Below are 17,634 nucleotides of genomic sequence, written 5' to 3' on the forward strand. Positions count from 1 at the left end.
CTCTCTCGCTCTCTCTCTCTCTCTCTCTCTCTCTCTCTCTCTCTCTCTCGCTCTCTCTCTCTCTCTCTCTCTCTCTCTTCCCCCCCCCCCCCCCCCCCTTATCAGTTAGCCTCTTAAGCGCGGGTCTCTGAGAACTCGGGGCCCGTAACTCTGCCGCTAAAGCCCACTGGCTTACACGATGAAGGGTTCCATGTGAGGACGAGGATATGGGATTTGTTTTTCTTCTCGTTTTCCACCGTTTCTTTTTAATCATGTCAGCAATCACTCTCCCTCCGCCCTCCCTCCCTCCCTCTCTCTCTCCCCCTCTCTCTCTCTCTCTCTCTGTTTTTGTTTTTTTTGTCCTCAGATCCAAACCAGATTGCAGAATCTTGGTAGCGTTCTGCAGAACAAGAGCAGTGACATCGAAGTCCTGGCCGTAAGTCGTTTGTTTGTTTATCTCTTTAACCCCGCGATTTCCCACCTTATCTCTGAAAGTCATGTGTGAAATTGCGGGGTGGTTAATGGCCGAAAATTGCCAAAACATCAACAGGCGGCAGGCTCTGTGATAGTTGTTATTTTGCTGTGCAGCGTAGGTTAGAGCCCCCTGCTGGAGGGGGAAAGCAAAGACATTCCTGTCGCTGCAGGGGCGGGACTCTAAATGGCTGTCGTATACGGTTGATTTGCGGTTCGGTGGTAAATGCGCGGTGAGGTATTCTCAGAATAAATCACGACTGTTTCACTTCTCCCGGGCCGCTACGTATCCCATACGCGCTTTGTCAAGTCCCTTTCTCCGTGGATTGCATCAGCGGCGCAGGTCATTCAAATATAACAGGCACGCCAACCTTAAATACACGACTGCAAGTTGACCTAGCGGTGTGCGAGCAGGATGTTACCGGAATATTCCGGAATCAAATGTTTAATCAATTCTTTTTTTTACATTTGTAAACCGTAGTGGAATGTTTGGAATACAACTTTAAAAGTTAGTAATGTTTTAACCCAAGGATGAATATGCAGCGTGCCCCCCTATTATACATATATACAGTACAGTTCAAAATTACCCTGCATCATAATTTTTACAAGTATGTACATATTATTTAATTTATACTTAATAAAACTAAGAAACAATGAGTTCACAATAAGTTGCATTTTTTTTTTTTATTCCTTCTTTGGAAAAGAAAAATGTCAACGCCTTCAACTTGGATTGGGATTTTAGGGCATTCTAGGGTCAAAGAAATTGAAAACAAGTATAAACAAGTTAATATTTCAATTAATCAAAGGGCAATGAATGACATTTTAAGTTGGACTGAAGTAGAATGTTCGTAACTTTCTTTGATGATGAATGTAGAACGTATGCCAAAAAAAAAATCTGGGAACGTCTTGGGTAGAGGTTTCCTGTGATCAGTTTGCTGATGCAAAATTGGTCTTAAATTTTGCTGAAACCATTGTTGACCAATGGTTCAACCAATGTCTTTAAAAAGTCTGTGGTCGCTCAAACTAGAATCCTGCGGGGGGGGGGGGGGGTGGTGTGTGTGTGTGTGTGTGTGTGTGTGTGTGTGTGTGTGTGTGTGTGTGTGTGTGTGTGTGTGTGTGTGTGTGTGTGTGTGTGTGTGTGTGTGTGTGTGTGTGTGTGTGTGTGTGTGTGTGTGTGTGTGATAGCGTAAGATAAGTGTTGCTTTGTGTGTCTCCCCACCAATTCTACAGGTGGACCTACAGAAGGAGACGCTACTCAACTTCCTGGCTCTGGAGGTGGGTCTCTTATTGGCCAATCACAGAAAAGGAGGGGGGAGAGGAAGGGGAAGACGAAGACTGGGCCATGCCCAGTGTCCATAACAGGAAGAGGGGATCCCGTCTCCTTCCTGACAGGCTGGGAGCGAGGGAACACCCCTGCTGCGTTCCACCGCTTCCTGAACCTGAGACAAAGGCCGCCCCCATGACCCCTGTGCGCTCGCCTCACGTGCGCGGACGGCGAGAAACAAACACCAAATACGACCCAATACACCCTGAAAAAAGGTGTTAATGTTCGCATTCCTTTCCGCTGACCCAAATTACACCCACACGGCACGGCCGGTACTCCTCTGAGGGAGCCGTAAAAATGGGAGCGCGTCAATTAAGCGGCGTTAGGAAACACAAAGGAGCGGGGGGAAAACACACCCACGCGGCTGTTATAAAAGCCAAACGCTCCCTCGCGCTGCGAGCGGACGAGGGGGACCCTGTGCCGTCGGCCCCTCGCCGCTCACACGTCAAGGAAAACACCTTTTTGTGTATGAAACACATCACAATACACAATGTGCGCGGCCAGGCCAACAGGAAACGCCTGTTTTAGATACGGTTGATTACCCCGAGTCTGACCCGCAGTCTGGGACCGAGCTCGGCATGGGAAAGTATACAGCCTGTAAATGGAGAAAAATGCAAATTAATCTTGTGCCCAGAACCACTTAGACCCGACTGCACGACCGAGACCCACTGGCACGGCAGAATGAAGTTGTACCAAATTCGGAGTACTGGAATGTCTTTTTGAAGGCTTGTCTTTCCCCTGCTCTCTCTCTCTCTCTCTCTCACGTTCCCTTTCCCCTCAGTTCGATGGAGAGGAGCAGTTCAACAACAGCGTCAAGCACCTGCTCTCTCGCCTCCCCAAGCAGCGCTACCTCAAGTCCATCTGCGAGGAGATCCATCATTTCAAAATCGTTAAAAGGTTGTGTGTGTGTGTGTGTGTGTGTGAGTGTGAGACTCTGCTTCTCTTTCCGTGCACATTAGTGCAGCCCAGTATAGACCTATCTCAAGAAGGGGCTTAAATCCTCCATCTCATTAGGGTGACCTTGCGGAGCGGTCAGGGAAACCCCTCGTCCTTGCCTCCATTCGCTGCCAAATGCTCCACTCAAGCCCCGGCACAGCCGACACGACATGCCTGACATGAAACCCCGAGTCAAACGGCGGACCACGTTTAAGACTCCCATTTAAAAAAAAAAATAAATAAAAATAAAAAATATATTAAATTTAAAAAATAAATAAATTTAATTAAATAAATTAATTGGAAAGAAAGGCAAACTTCCTTTTTCGGGCAGCCACCCCTCCAAAGCTCTTGACCAAGCCCACAAAATCCCAGGTGTGAGAGTGTCACTCTTCCACCTTCAAAAGGAGCCGCTGGAGGGATAACGCCCGGCTGCTGGCGCACCAAATCCTCAGCTGATGCATCTCATGAGGGGAAATCTGCGGAAGGATTTGCCTTGTTTGGTGCTCTGGTGTCTGGCCCTTAGCACCCCAGCTGATGCAGTGGAGGGGGCGTGGGGAGGGGGTTGTCATTATGGTTCCAATGTTACTCCGGTTGTGGACAATAGCGGTCAATATGCCCAATCTCCCAGGCAGCACACTTTTTTTTTTTTTTTTTGCAAAGCCTCTTTGTTTGGGCTTGCAGTGTAATGACATTAGCAAATGCCCGTACAGAGTTACTTTGTGAGGGATTTGTCGGATTTTCTCTTTCATGAATGGGATCGCCGCAAAATAAATCAAAGGCGCCCTCTCCCTCCGGCTTCCCGGTAGCCTCTGCAGACGCAGTTGGTTTTAATTTCCTGCCCGTGCCGTGCGTTTCATTTGCTATTCAGGGGAGAAGTCTTAGCTGATAAGTGAGCGTCATGGATGGTGGCTAACAATGGAGATATTCGGGGGCGGGAGGGGTGTTTTCGTGTGTTTGCTGTTGCTTGTTTTCGTGGGATCTAGGGGCACCGCCAGTGGAGGCCGGTTAAGTGGGCCAAAGGCCGTAGCAGCAGCGGTCGCCCGGCCGCACCGGGACCTTAAACCTCACGGTCTTTGAGCTTTTTCTTTCAACCAAACTACTGCACTCCAGACTTCCATGTGTCGCTTAAAAATGGGACTCCCAACCTGTGGCCCACTTCATCAAAATTTCAAAGGCTCCGCCTTACGTTTTGGTGAGCACCAATAATGAAGGTGTTAACGGACATAAGTAGGCCAATTTCAGTGCCAGTTGCTGTTGAAACGTCTCATTATTCATATTTTAATGACGTTGGTCATTGGACCGTTTCGGCAACAGGCATAAATCAACAGGAAACATGGTTTGTGTGGAAGTCCCTCTGTGGACTTGGGCTCAATAAATCACCCTCCATTGCTGTTTAAGTCTTGACGGGCCAACAAAATCAATCCAATGTGGACTCCATCTGGCCAATGTGGGGTGTCGGAAACGAGAGGGAGGGAGGGAGTTAGGCATCATCAAGCTGATGGGATATTTAAAGAACCCCCCACCTTCAGCCCTAAGTCCTCAAAAGGGAAAGGAAAACCTCCTAAATACACTAAAAGTAAAAAGATGAAAAAATGCGTGATGGGACCTACCCCAAGTGGCTGACGTGGCGTGACAAAGGCAATAAACATACTTGATAGAAGCATTACCCTCGGCAAAATGTGAAGGAAAATTGGAAAGCCTCTGGTGTGTCCTTGAAACGTCCCTCTGACCTTCAATGACGCCATCGGGGCATCGATGACCGCAGGCCAAGGAAGCGGAAGGTATAGATCGAGGCCATTTCTTTATCTTAGCCAGTGAGGCGAGTTATCTTGATAGCTTTTGTGACCTATCCGTGCAAGCTGACTAACGGTTGTCGCCATGTTTCTCAGAGCGGCCATGGTGGTCCTCTACAGCTACAAGGACGACTACTACAAGGTCCTCCTCTGAAAAGCGCGAGGAAATGACGGTCCAGGCCCCGAGCCGCGACATCGCCCCGGCCCGTGCGTTGAGACCGCCGAGCTGAGACCTCGGGCAACAGCGACGGTTACTGAGGCAACGGTCCACCTTTTGGAGAGTGAAACACACCAAACGAAAGAAAAAGGACGAAGAGGCCTCTTTGTTCCAGACGATATTGAATTGCACCTCTACAACCCGGTGTTGCAAGTGAAGCGACGCGGCGCCTTTCCCCCCCCCCAGTGTTTTGTGCTCTTGGACTGGACTCGACTGCCTTAATAGAAACAAAGCAAAGGGCTTTTGTTGGTATTTTACATTTCTTGGAAAAAAAAAAAAAAAGTGATGATCAGTATCTGAAATAAATATCCCCCCCCCCCCCTATTCTGCAAGTTTCTGGTTTCGTTTTCAGGGTGTGAGTGCTTTCGTGAACATTGCCCTTCAGACCCGGGGGATTATCTCCTGAATATAGAACGTTACCTCATAAGCTCGCACTTATCCTTATTGTCATAAATACCCGTGACGCGTGAGTTACCGCTCGATTCAGACCCGATGATGTGACCCTTGATTTTTATTTTTCTTTATTATATTAAAGTTGGGTTGTGTGAAACTTGACCACCCGGAGCGCCTCCACGGTGTCTGCGCCTCAAACGGGCGTGGTAGCACGATATTCCCCTTCATCAGTGGCTGGGAGAACGACCTTCCGCTCAACTCTTCTGCGCCTTGAGGAAACGCCCGCTCACCTTGAAGTTTATGGGGAAAAGCTGCAGACGGACAAGTCCAGACGTCCCAGCGGGCAGACGAAAAAATATGTAAGAAGTTGCTGTCCTGTCTACTAGTATAGTTAAAATATACCACTTAAAATGGCCGAGGCTCAAGACAAACTACGTTTTCATGGCCGTGTCCCCCACACATAATTCACAACCATCACAGGACGGGGAGATAGAAGTGAAGTTAACCCTCCCCCACCCAACCCACGAGTCCACCTTGTATCACACATTTTATTTTATTTTTTCAAAATAGGTGTAAATGTTACAGTCTTAGGAAACATATGTACAGGGTTGGCAACAGTGAAATAAATAAAGCTTGTACAGAATATAGCCGACAGAAATGGTAAATGGTTTTACAAATAATCTAAAATGTACAGCAGCTTTGGCTACCAAAGTTCATTTTTTTTTTTTTTTTTCAAAAAGAAAAAGGAAACTTTCAAGCTATAGTTTAGTATTAATAAATAAAGCTATGTGAAAAAATAAATAAGATACTCTTCGTCCCGCTAATTTAAACTAAACCTTTTTTTTTTTGTCTTTGTTTTTGTTTTTTTTTAACACAGAAGTACAAAGAACCGTGCGAGCTTTTTAACCAAGTCGTCTCTTGCATTTTAAAGCACGCCGTTGCCACGGAAACGGACACAAATCTACTGAGATCTTCGCGTTGTGATTGGTCTCCAGCCAAACATTTGGCGTTGAAATGAGTCTTTGTATTGAGGAAGCTGGCGGTGGACTGGAGAAACGGGGGACTGTGAAACGCCGCCCGCCCCGCCCCGGCTTTATTTCCGGAAACGCCGCCTCACCTCAGGTGGGCGAGACTCTTTGAGTGGTTTAAACTTCACAAACAAATCACCTCCCCATTAGAGCTTTTATTCCCCTAGGGAGTTATGAAGTGGGCGTTCTAAAAGCAAAAAAATTATAATAATAAAATAAACCACAACCCGCAAACAAACGAAAAGAAAAAAAAAAAAAAAGACGAACAAACGCTGGCCCCTAATAAAAGTGCTATGTCTCTCACATGCTCCGATGTTGTAACGTGTACCTTTATTTACACTTTTTACCGACTTCATGACCCCGCTTCACATAATTTACTAGGCGCTAAATAACGGAGCGGATAAAAATCATTGACAACTGTATGCTGTACAATACATACGATCTGTTGATCTGGGTAATGAGAGAATATATTATTTTTTTTCGTCTTACATTTCTCGATATGGACTAGCGTATAAGTTAATATATGGGAAAAACGAGATAACAACAAATAAAAAATAAAAAAAAACTAAAATAAGGCTATGAAAGTGTGGCTTCTTTCTTTCAAACGGCTCCGCGCGCAGCTGAAAACGAAGTCGTGAGAAGCGGGGGCTTTGCAATCGTCCGCATTCCTCACGGGTTTAGAGGAGTTGATGTCATTCCTCCCCCTCCTCCTCCTCCTCCTCCTCAAGAATTTTTTTTCCCCCCCCCCCCACTTCGCTGGATGAATATCAATCAGCCCCTCGCGTCAAGTCAGGTCAAGCCGCTCTGAGGTTAACCGATGCGACTGGTTTCATCCCGGAAGAGAGACGCGGTCGGATTAGGTGGAGGTCATTGTCTTAACAGAGAATTACCAAAAGAAATGCAGGTCGCATATTTCACCTTGGTGGACTGCGCCGAGTGTTGCGTGAATGGAATGACAGGTCGCGTGAAGGTAAGAAGCTACTTTTGCCGTTGGGAAGAGTTTCTTAACCGCACAGAAAGAAGTGTGGGGGGGGGGGGGTGTTTAGACTGGCGTATTCCAAAAGTATCTTTCTGGCCACTGTAGAGACACCCATAATAAAAAGCAAGGAGGTGGCCAAGGATAACACTACAACTATTACAAACACTGTAAAAATATACAAAAACAGCTAAGATTGGAAAGCACACATTCTAAATCGGAGGGTTTGGGTCTGTCAGAGTCTGATGACCTCTGGAGATAAATGCCCCATTTGATCCAACTGGAGAAATGGATTTGGAACTGGACTTTTTTTTTTTTTTTTTTTTGCTTCCTTGAACAATGAGATTGACACAGACCTGCGGCCCGTAAAACCCTCTACGCAGCCTCTAGCCAGAACCCCTGCCCTAAAGCTTTTCATTTACATCTTGTGAGTCCAAGGTTCTGGATCCAGTTCCCGCGGAGGCAACGGTAAGAAAACATAAACCGCTGCGCTAGTCGAAGGCCGTCCCTGGCGGGGCAGCTTTTGTCTCTTTGTGTCCTTGTTCCAACGGGGAACACATCCACCGTCTTTTTTTTTTTTTTTTTTTTTTTTTTTTTTAATCTCCCAGCGTCAACGCGCTCCGCCCCAAAAATGTCCAAACATGATGATATGGACACGGTAAAAAAATAAAAAAAAATAAAAAAGGCAATAGAAGTCACTGTGTTTTGTCTCCCGTAGAGGTTCCTCGGAAGGATGGGAAACAGGTGCGGCCCGGCCCCAAGTGCATTGTCCGATAAGTCACCTCGGAGTCGTCGGCGCAGGGGAGTGGGTCCGTCTCACGGAGTTTTTCCGGGGGGGCTCCTTCAGTGCTGCGCCCGGCCGTTGCTCATGCCCAGCTTGGCCCTGGGGATGGTCATCCTATCGCCGCAGGGGGAGCCCATCTCGGGGGAGAAGTTGATGATGCCACAGTCGTTCTTCACATTCTGGAACTTGTTCTCCTTGGACGGCTCCATGTAGACCACGGAGTTCTTGTTGACGTGCTTCTTGAGGATCACCGTCTGGAGGAAGGGAAAAACCAAAGCAGGGTTTAAGGGTTTGAGAGCGCGGCCTGTTTCATCAGAAAGGTCTCGGCGGCCACCTATTGATCATGGCTTGACTGTTTGATGGCGACTTGCTGCGGGGGCCGGGGGCTACGGGAGATTCCTCTGCCCGGCCCGAAATCCCAACCTTATGAAGACTTGAGCAAAGATTTTAGCCGGGGCTCAAAGATCATAGGAAAACTCCCTCAAAAATAGGGATCAACGGCGCTCACATGGCTCTGCGTGTGTTTGTGTGTGTGTGTGTGTGTGAGCGCACGGTGGGATAAAAGTGAGATAAGATAAGAACATCCTCTAACCTTCTTGGGGGCGCTGTAGCAGGACATCTGCACCCACTTCTTCTTCTTGTTGACGAGCAGCGCCACGATGAGGAAGATGATGATGGCGAGGAGGAGACCCGCCAGTATCCAGGCGGCTGACTGGTAGATGAGGGCCATCTCTGTCTGGCTGGGGTAGTTCTCGCCCAACGCCGGCGTGTCTGAGGGGAAAGTACCGAGATTAGACGTCCTCTTAGGCACACGTCATTTCGGCACGTTAATGATTTAATTACGTAATTTTTCCATGACGGCATGTCCCATCTGAGTTGTAGGAATAAAATTCTGCTTATGTCCACGCTCCGTGTTTGGCAGATCTCCTGGCCCAATGCGTCACACAGAGAAACATTAACGCCGGGGTTGTGCCGATACCGTTCGGCCCGCGTCCATTTATAACGCTCGTTTCATCTTAGCGCGCGTCGGTATACATTTCGCTCATTCTTTAAACTTTCCACCGTGGCGCCCCCCCGCCGATGTAAACACTCCAAGCGGATTTGGCAGCGAAGGAACAGCACATTTCGTGGGCAGCTATTCCTCGGCGACCAAACAGAGGGGATTGTGAAGAAGAAGGATGGGAGGCCGAGTCGCTGTGTTTGGGGGGGGGGGGGGGGGGGGGGGGGGGGGTGAGGGAGAGGGGAAGCGCGGAGAGACGGGAGTCACCTGTGGCGGCGGCGACGGGCGGCGCGGTCGCCGTGGTGACCCACAGGACACTGCCCGCCGTGGTCGGGACGCCGGCCTCGGGGACCCGGGTGGACACGACGACCGGCAGCGAAGTCGTGGTCATCTCTGTGAAAAAAACACCCCCAAAAACATCGTGTCAGTCATCTAGTGGAAATGATGTAATAAAATAACGGCCCAGACATAAACATGTGTAACAGAGACTTATTGTCAGGAGTCTCATGAGTCTCCGTTTGAATATGTGTTTATGAGATTTTGTTCTCTTAACTCTACAGGCATTACGTAAAGGCTTCGTTTTTTTTTTTGTTTTGTTTTGTTTTTTTCCACGGCGCAAACGACATAACAAAGGCCCGGTGAAACGGCCACAAATCTGGGGTGTTGAACAATGACGGCCTATGCCGAGATCACCCCCGCGCGCCCCCCTCCCTAAAGGAAAAGCTGACATAGAGCTTTGGCTTCCTGTGGCGTGGTTCCATTCAGCGGGAGACGGGAAACACGTGTGAATGTGCGGATGCTGAAGGCATGTTTTTACTCCGCGCCGGCAGCGTGTGTCACAATGGAATGCTGCCGCCAATGGCCGTGTTTGCCCACGTAGCGCCAGAGTGGCTGGCTGTAACGCACATGCACAGATAGACACATACGTTCAGATCGCCTCTCCCTTGCTTGGACGTGTCGTGTTTTTAAGGTTTTAACGATTTTCCCATCATCAGGCTGCCCCTTGTTTCCGGGGGCACCGCTGGTTTTGACGCATTTTCAGTGGAGACAAAACAACTTCATACCGCACGCATGAAAAAAAAAAACTATGAATACATCGCTGCAGAATACGCGGGAGGAGGTGGATTTGAATGCATGTTTGATTCACAAAAACACTCCGAGGCGCCGCTCACCGAGACAGTGGGGGCAGCACTGGCCCTTGCGCAGGACGGGCACCCTGCAGTGGGCGGCCGGGCAGCGCTGCGAGAAGCACTGAATGGTGCCGTTGTTGCAGGTGCAACTGGTGCAGGCATTGGCCTTCCAGGAGTCGCCCGCCAGCAGCACGTCGCCGTCGCCGGTGATGCAGTACTCCTGCTGGCTGTTGTTCACCGGCAGCAAGGGGTTCAGCTTATCCTCTGCGGACGAGCAGCACAAGCAGGGTCAGCGAGGTGAAAATGCTTCAAGGTTCAGGTGAAGGGGTTAGAGCTGTTCGCCAACTCCGGATCGCGGATCTCTGTTTTTACTTAATGGGTGGAAAACTTCATGGGAAATGGCAGTTTATGTTTGGATCGATAGCTCTTTTTTTTATTTCATATACCCTTATCAGGCCCACAACGGGGAAATTTGCAATTTCTCTGCATTTACCCATCGTATTATCTGCCGTATCTAGGAGCAGTGGGCTGCCATGTAGAGGTGCCCGGGGAGCAGTTAGGGGTTTAGGTGTCTTGCTCAACGACACTTCAGCACGTTACCAGGAGGAGCCTGGGTTCGAACCAGCAACCTTCTGCTTACTAGACGACCCGAGCTTGTAACACTTCCCCCGTTTCTGAGGGTTGAAAGAGAAGAAAACTTTGTCCAGGAAGAATTAAAGCCCCTCCAACACGGCTCCGATACTTCTCCCTGCGATATAACATCTTAATCCAGAGCGGGTTTTTTTTGGGGGGGGGGGGGTGTCCTTTCGAGGTCTGCATTCGGAGATAAGACATTGCACCGTATGTTAACATAAACAGTAGTGCTGATGACTTGGTAACATGTGTCGGCCGCCGGTTCAATCTCCGGTCTTTATCTCTCGCCCTCATCGGCCCCTCGGAGGCCCTGAGATCAATGGCCTTCCCATGACCGAAAAGCCCTGGTTATAAGTGTACACAGAGCGCGGCACTACTGTACGCACTCATCATCATAGGGCCCGTCGCTGAGATGTGTGTTATTCCCACATTCCTGGTGACCAGGACCATACATATATCAAAGGCCAGCCTCTGACAATCTGCTTTTGTGGGGGGTGGGGGGAGATGCAGCGATAAGGCGGCCCGGCCTTCCCAAGGAGCGGCTTTCAGGGGCAGTCATGCATATCTCATTTGTGAGGCTCACGCTCGGGAGTGCTGGTGATATGCGGTTTGCAAGTGTACGCCAGAGCGAATGAGTGTTTGGGTGCAGCCGTAAATAAAATATGCGTGTGGTTTTTTCGCTTTGGCCCCGCACACCAGTTTCTCATGTCTGAGATTCAGAGGAACAGCGAATAGTCGTACTGAGAGCCTTTTTGAGTGACACTCTTAGTTTTCCCAGCGGTAAGAAAGCCAGCTAGGGGAGGGTCTAGTGCGGAGCGAGAGCCTCGGACATGGGCAGCTGCCTGAAGGAACCCTATGCAAACACAACCGGTCTGGGCCGGTTTCTTTATGAGCGCATGTGTCTGACATAAAACCTGCCCGGCGCAGTGCAACATGTCAAGACCCCCCGCAAACCACATGCTGATAACTGATCCAAGACAGCTTTGTGACCCTTCACCCGGGCCGGCGGGCCACTCCTTCTTTTCCGCCCCGCGTGTGTGTGTGTGTGTGTGTTTTACAACGTCGTCATCGCACAGCGGCTTTTGTTTTTTTCTCTTTTACCTGGACAGACGTGGCAGCAGGTGTCCTTGTTCCTCGTGGGCGCCTGGCAGAGAGCGGGCGGACACACCTCGGTGTCGCACAGGACGCGCCCCTGCCTGCAGGTGCACCGCGTGCACTCGTCCAGGTTCCAGGTTTCCCCCTCCACGTAGAGTTCCCCCCCTGGGGCTCGGCACACCACCAAGTCCATGCCCTCTGGTTGACCGCTGCCGGACTCATCTGCGGGAGGAGCGAGCGGAACGGAATGTGTGTCTTTCGAACAGCGTTGGTGAAGTTGAGAGTAAACACGGGACCTCGGTTGATGAAGTCAACGTGTGAAAGAAGTCCCTCTACTGAATGGAGCCTCGAGAAGTTGGAGCACAAGTCGTGGGTGTGTTTTGTTTTTTCTAAATACTAATTCAGTTCTCCGTCCGAGAGCAGGGTGTGGACATCTGTAAAGGGTTAGCCTGTTGTGCCCTCCAGACTACAAGTTGTGTGTAAGCAGTAGACATTCTTTCACTCTTAAATATTTGAACAGCTAACTGAGTCACTCCTCCATAAATATCCCTGAGTATGAGTCGGAGGGGGCGTGAGGACGAAAAAAAAGAGGGGACGCGGGTCGGCGTACATTCCATTTTTAGAGAAGCAGACGGAGACGGAGAGAGAGCGTCTCTTGAGTGCAAGTGGCCGGGGAGTCTGGCGCTTTCATGGCAGGCGAACGGACCTGGGTGGTGTGTGTCTGTGTGTGTCTGTGTGTGTCTGTGTGTGTGTGTAATATTATATATATATATATATACACACACACACACACACACACACACACACACACACACACACACACACACACACACACACACACACAGTATACATACAGTATATGTGTGTATATATATTCAAACCCTACCTTCACAGGAGGGGCAGCACTGGTCGAGCCGCACCACCGGATGCGAGCAGCTGGGCACGGGGCAGGATATGAGCACACACATCTCCCGGCCGGCCTGGCAGTAGCAGTCGCGGCAGCCATCGTGCCAGCTCTCGCCCTCCTCGTAGCGGTGGCCGTTGGAGGTGAGGCAGTAGCTGGGTGTGGGGGCGGGCGGGGCGGGGGTGCTGGGCACGTGTCCACTCTCTGCCGACACACACACACACACACACACACACACACACACACACACACACACACAATGAAGGGCACTGACGTTAATTGGATGGTTAGAGGCTTGTGTAAGGGGCTTTGTGAAGTTGCAAAATCCGAACGCATTCACAGCGAGAAACCCCCGTAAATTCGACGTGGAAATTTCATTAAGCACAACTATTTACGATATACAGTAAAATGGTTGAATGTTATTGTCCTGGGTCCAATTTCATTAGTAGCCTCAAAAAGAGAGTTCTGCAAGTGGTTACGGCTCCGTTTGGTGGAAGGGTCATCAAGGCCTTCTCTGCGGTGATTTTATTCCCCAATAATCTATTTACGGCTCAGCCGCAAACAAATACAGTGAAATCATTTCTCTCCGGGTCCCGTCACCTGACCGAAAAACCCCAGAGGTCCTGTGATTTGAGTTGGGAGGCACATTGTGTTTATTGGAGGCCTGGGCGTCTGCTTGCTTTGAACTGTCTGGAACACGTTGCTTTAGAGGAGGAGTGTGCCAGTGAATCGCACCCATGTCCACAGTCCAGGCACATGTTTACATGCATCTTCTCCTTCATTTCACTCGAAAAATACACAAGGAAGAAAGCTCCCAGAAATAAATCCCACTGATAAATATTTAAACAGTCCCACAGGAAACCTATCCACGAATTTCAAAATCAGGTAAACACAGATTATTTGGGGCAGGTATGGTGTGTGTGTGTGTGTGTGTGTGTGTGTGTGTGTGTGTGTGTGTGTGTGTGTGTGTGTGTGTGTGTGTGTGTGTGTGTGTGTGTGTGCGCGCGCGTGCATGGGTGCGTGCGTGCGTGCGTGCGTGCGTGTGTGTCCGTCCGTCCGTCCACTTATGAAGACGAAGCGTCCCCGGCGCTAAACACCTCACCAGTGCTTGACCGCCACAAGTATATTTTAGCCCGACTATTTATAAAACAGATAAAAGAGGAAAATAAACACTTCATGTAAAATGTGGCGGGGCGAAATCACTCCAGTCTGCATAGTTGCTTTTAACTTTGGGGGCTTTTGGGAATCTAATTAAGAGTCGAGAGGCACGGACCCAGGAAGGAGCTGAATAAAAAAACACGGATCAAAACAGGGCTTCCATAAAAGTCTTTTGCGTCCGGGTATGAAGAGGTCACGGCAAAACTAATTCCCGGAGAATGTGGCAGAGAGTGAGCGCCGCTAACGCAGTGCAGACACTTTCCGACTCCCTTCATCCCTTCATCCCTTCATCCCCTCATCCCCTCATCCCCTCGCCCCCCCCGCTCGCTCTGAGCCATTATATAAACCCCGCCTTGGCCTGGTCACTCGCTGTGGTGGAGCTGTGTTGTGTAATGGGGGTGGGGGTGTGTGGTGGGGAGTGGGGGCATTAACATGGTCCAGATGAGTTCTGCGGCCCGCTTACCTTTGCACATGCAGACGGAGCAGCCCTTCCGGTTCTGCCGGTAGCCGTCGCTGCAGTGCTTGTCGCAGGTGAAGGGCGGGCACTTGACGCAGCGGCACATCTCGCAGCCGTGCTTGTTCCTCCTGCGGCGTGGCAGACACACCCAGACACAAATGAAACACACGCGGGCAGGTGAACGAGCCCTCCCTCCCCCCTCCCGATCCTGGCACCGTGAACTGCTCCCCGCGTGGTGCGGCGTGAGCCACGTGGTCAAGCCTCGGTATAGTCAGCATATGGTCCCGCTTCCCCACCACCCGCCTCCCCCCGCACCCCCATTATTAGATGCCTTTGAAGAGGGCCAGATAAAAGGCCAACACGTGAGATCCCTGTGGTGCACGCACCGTGCCCGGCCCGGGTCTCCGAAAGGGAGCAATCTAAAGCCAATTCAGATGCTTTCAATTCACCTCGCTCGCCTCGGACCCTTCATGTTCCAGAAAGCCTTTTGGGTCGGTCATAAAGGAGCGGCCGAGGAACAAGGGGGGGCGGAGAGGAGTCGACTGAGGTGTGCAAGAAAAAGAGGTTCGACTAGAAACTAAAACAAATACGGGAGCCGCTTAGACAGAAAGACTCAAAAGCCTTTACAACTAGAGCTGTCGCAGTTATCACCTAATAACAGGTAGTTACTTAACTACATGTTACTACTACTTTAACACAGTATAATAATGTCTAATTGTAGTCGTTTTGTAAAATGTCGACATTTTACACGTTCCACAATCATATGTTTCCATCCAAACTGTCGGGAGATTTTAGGCAAATGTTAGAAATATGAAAGTTAAATGACTGAATAGACTGAATTATAAACTGATAAACTGAATTAGGTGCATTTTCATTAGTTGAACTGAGGCAAATTAAATGTCGACACCGGTTTTAATGTTGCAATGTTAAATGTAAATAAATGGCTGTTCTTTCCAAGGTGCATGGGTAATATTGCACTGTTATAAGATTATACTATGACCAAGTGGTAAAATGGGAAAAAAAGGCAATTAAATCAATTCAAATTAATCTCACTATATTGCATGACAATTAATCACCGACTAAACACGGTGACAATAATTGTGAAAGTAACTCTAATAAGTGAAAGCAGCACCGGAGCGGACAGCAGAGGATGAATAGCGGGAGCTGTTCGGGGTCAAAGCGGAGCCACACATGCAGTCGGATCCAACTATGTGTCTCATAAAACATGGATGGGCTGGAGGCTCGAGAAACTGATAATCCAGATGGGTAAATGGCCTGTATCTATAACCCCTTCTTGTCTCACTCTGCCTTGCTTCCCTCCTCACGCTTCTTTCATCCTCTCTCACTCCATCAGCCTCTCTCCCTCCCCAGATAACTAATGGCACCTATTTAATCAAGCGGCGCTCTTGTGTTGGGCCGCAGTAATTACTCTATTAATCTCTGTCGCCTTGCGCGCTGTAAATTAAACAAGCTCTCTAGTGCGGCCGTGCACACGGCGCTGCATCCAAAAAGGCAACTGAGAAGTCAATAAGGGCCGTCAAGGAGAGCACTGCAAACATTTGGGGGTTTTGCCAAGACTTCACATTACAAGTACGGAGGCGGCAAGTGCCGCAACCTCAGACAAAGGCTTTGTTTTGGAAGTGGCTGTAGTGGCAGGAAGTGGCAGAACTGGACGGGGGGTTGGGGGGTTGGGGGGAAACCAGGGAAGCACTTAGGGCCATGGCGTGGGACTGGCGCTCGGGCACGGGTTCCCGCATGCCAAGTCAGGAGAGCCGGGTCAGCTCAGGTAGGAGACATCCGCCTCCTGTCGGAGGCGGATGTCATAAATTCCGCCAGTGTAAACAGACGGATCCTCGGTGGGTCCCGCTGTGCAGCTTGATGCAGGGGTCCTGCTCTGGAGAACGGATCCCTCTGAGGGATTTCGGACTGAGACTGCTGCTCACTGTATGAGTGATGAAGTCAGGACTTCCACTTCCTCGTCCCCCCGCAGGGTGCCTCTCATCCTCCCTGTCTCCTCTCCTCCTCTACCATCGGATCCTATTCTATCCCCCCGGCATCCTGCGCAGACGTACCAGGCCCATCCTAAGCCACGGCTCGGCCCACAGAGCGAGAGAATCTCCGCTGTATACATTTAATAAAGGCCGCTTTTGTCCGCGATGCGTATTTGATCGTTGTTTTGAGACGGAAAGATGATTTATGAAATGAAAGTGGTCCCAGGGGAGTTGCAGTCCCGGTCAAGACCATTTCCAGATGTTTGATTGAGTCGAACGGGATTAAGGGGAGTGGAGGTAAAGGAGGCCAAAAGCCCAGGGAGGGCCGCACGGCAAATTGCCTGCACACACACACACACACACACACACACACACACACACACACACACACACACACACGGGGCCTTGATTGGCCACCGAGGCAGGTCCTTTGTTCTTTGCTGCCACCGGCATCCGTGGACCACAGGGGCAACAGTAGCAGCTGCCTCAATTAATTTAAGTTGTTAATCATTAATCAAAAATGTGTGTGTTTTTAAGTCAACGTATAATCGAAAGCATCCTTTCTTCCTCTGTTTGTTTAACAAATTCTCTAATTTGACGGGAGCTCTCACTCACAAAGAAGCCTCCAACCAAACGTAGTCGTTTCGGCTTTGGCATTTTGAGTGCAATGTGTACGGTTCCCCCATCCATCAGCACCGTACGTCAGCGACGGCCACAGGAGCCTTTGATCACGCCGGAGCCGTGGATGACTAATGAGCGCTGCAGGGCTGCGGGGGTATAAAACCCCCATTAGGTCACGGGGTATACTTACACATATCCATAGGGGCAGGTTTTAGTGCAGGTCAGAGGTCGGCACTTGGGCACGGGGATGCTGCACTCGCACACCTCACAGCCAAAGTCGTCCTTCTCATATCCCGTCGGGCATTGCAGGGAGCAGTATCTCTCAAGATCGGGGCAGGAGTCGTCTGAAAGAGTCGGGGGAGAGGTCAGCTGAACGCGGACACGACAATCCATCAACCACATGAGTAGTTTAGAGGTCTGCTCCCAGAAGCGCCCCCCGCCCCGATGACGGATAACCCCAGACAAACTGCGGTCGAGCACACAAATTAACCGTGATGATTAAAAAAGGTGTCCGCGGCCGTGCGAGCACCGCGCAGCCACAGCCTCGCAGTCGGATTCTCTTCCCCTCATCAATAGCAAGCGGAGCGCCGCACGGCCACCCTGGGAATGCGAGACTGCAAGAAACAGCACGCCAGGATCAGCATCCATCACTGCGGAGAATGTTACATGACTCATGCTCCCGCAAGTCGGCCCCGTGAAAATGTTAACCCTCTGCGTTCCCGCTTTCAGGCAGCGCCCACTTAC

General features: G+C 50.0%; 2 protein-coding genes across 3 annotated transcripts in view; one reads left to right on the forward strand and one right to left on the reverse strand.

Moving 5' to 3' along the window:
• eif2ak4 (eukaryotic translation initiation factor 2 alpha kinase 4) overlaps nucleotides 1–5,026 on the forward strand; it is a 29,299-nt gene extending 24,273 nt beyond the window's left edge. Inside the window, exons 36-39 of one of the 2 annotated variants that reach the window (XM_080012763.1) lie at nucleotides 347–415; nucleotides 1,681–1,725; nucleotides 2,556–2,671; nucleotides 4,600–5,026. In XM_080012763.1, coding sequence (XP_079868889.1) covers nucleotides 347–415; nucleotides 1,681–1,725; nucleotides 2,556–2,671; nucleotides 4,600–4,657 — 288 coding nt within the window. In that variant the 3' untranslated portion in view covers nucleotides 4,658–5,026. Of the gene's footprint in view, nucleotides 1–346; nucleotides 416–1,680; nucleotides 1,726–2,555; nucleotides 2,672–4,599 lie in introns of those variants that run through there. The other variant, XR_013844470.1, reaches the window with a different exon arrangement.
• A 1,880-nt stretch (nucleotides 5,027–6,906) lies between these two features.
• The window catches only part of LOC307238762 (cysteine-rich motor neuron 1 protein), a 35,795-nt gene continuing 25,067 nt past the window's right edge, over nucleotides 6,907–17,634 (reverse strand). Inside the window, exons 8-15 of the mRNA XM_080011890.1 lie at nucleotides 17,081–17,234; nucleotides 14,285–14,406; nucleotides 12,646–12,867; nucleotides 11,766–11,981; nucleotides 10,074–10,295; nucleotides 9,169–9,294; nucleotides 8,494–8,672; nucleotides 6,907–8,155 (exon numbers count right to left, since the gene is read on the reverse strand). Of these exons, the coding sequence (XP_079868016.1) occupies nucleotides 7,961–8,155; nucleotides 8,494–8,672; nucleotides 9,169–9,294; nucleotides 10,074–10,295; nucleotides 11,766–11,981; nucleotides 12,646–12,867; nucleotides 14,285–14,406; nucleotides 17,081–17,234 (1,436 nt within the window). The 3' untranslated portion in view covers nucleotides 6,907–7,960. The remainder of the gene's footprint in view (nucleotides 8,156–8,493; nucleotides 8,673–9,168; nucleotides 9,295–10,073; nucleotides 10,296–11,765; nucleotides 11,982–12,645; nucleotides 12,868–14,284; nucleotides 14,407–17,080; nucleotides 17,235–17,634) is intronic.

Source organism: Zeus faber (genome assembly GCF_960531495.2).
Source record: "Zeus faber genome assembly, chromosome: 13".
Taxonomy (NCBI): domain Eukaryota; kingdom Metazoa; phylum Chordata; class Actinopteri; order Zeiformes; family Zeidae; genus Zeus; species Zeus faber.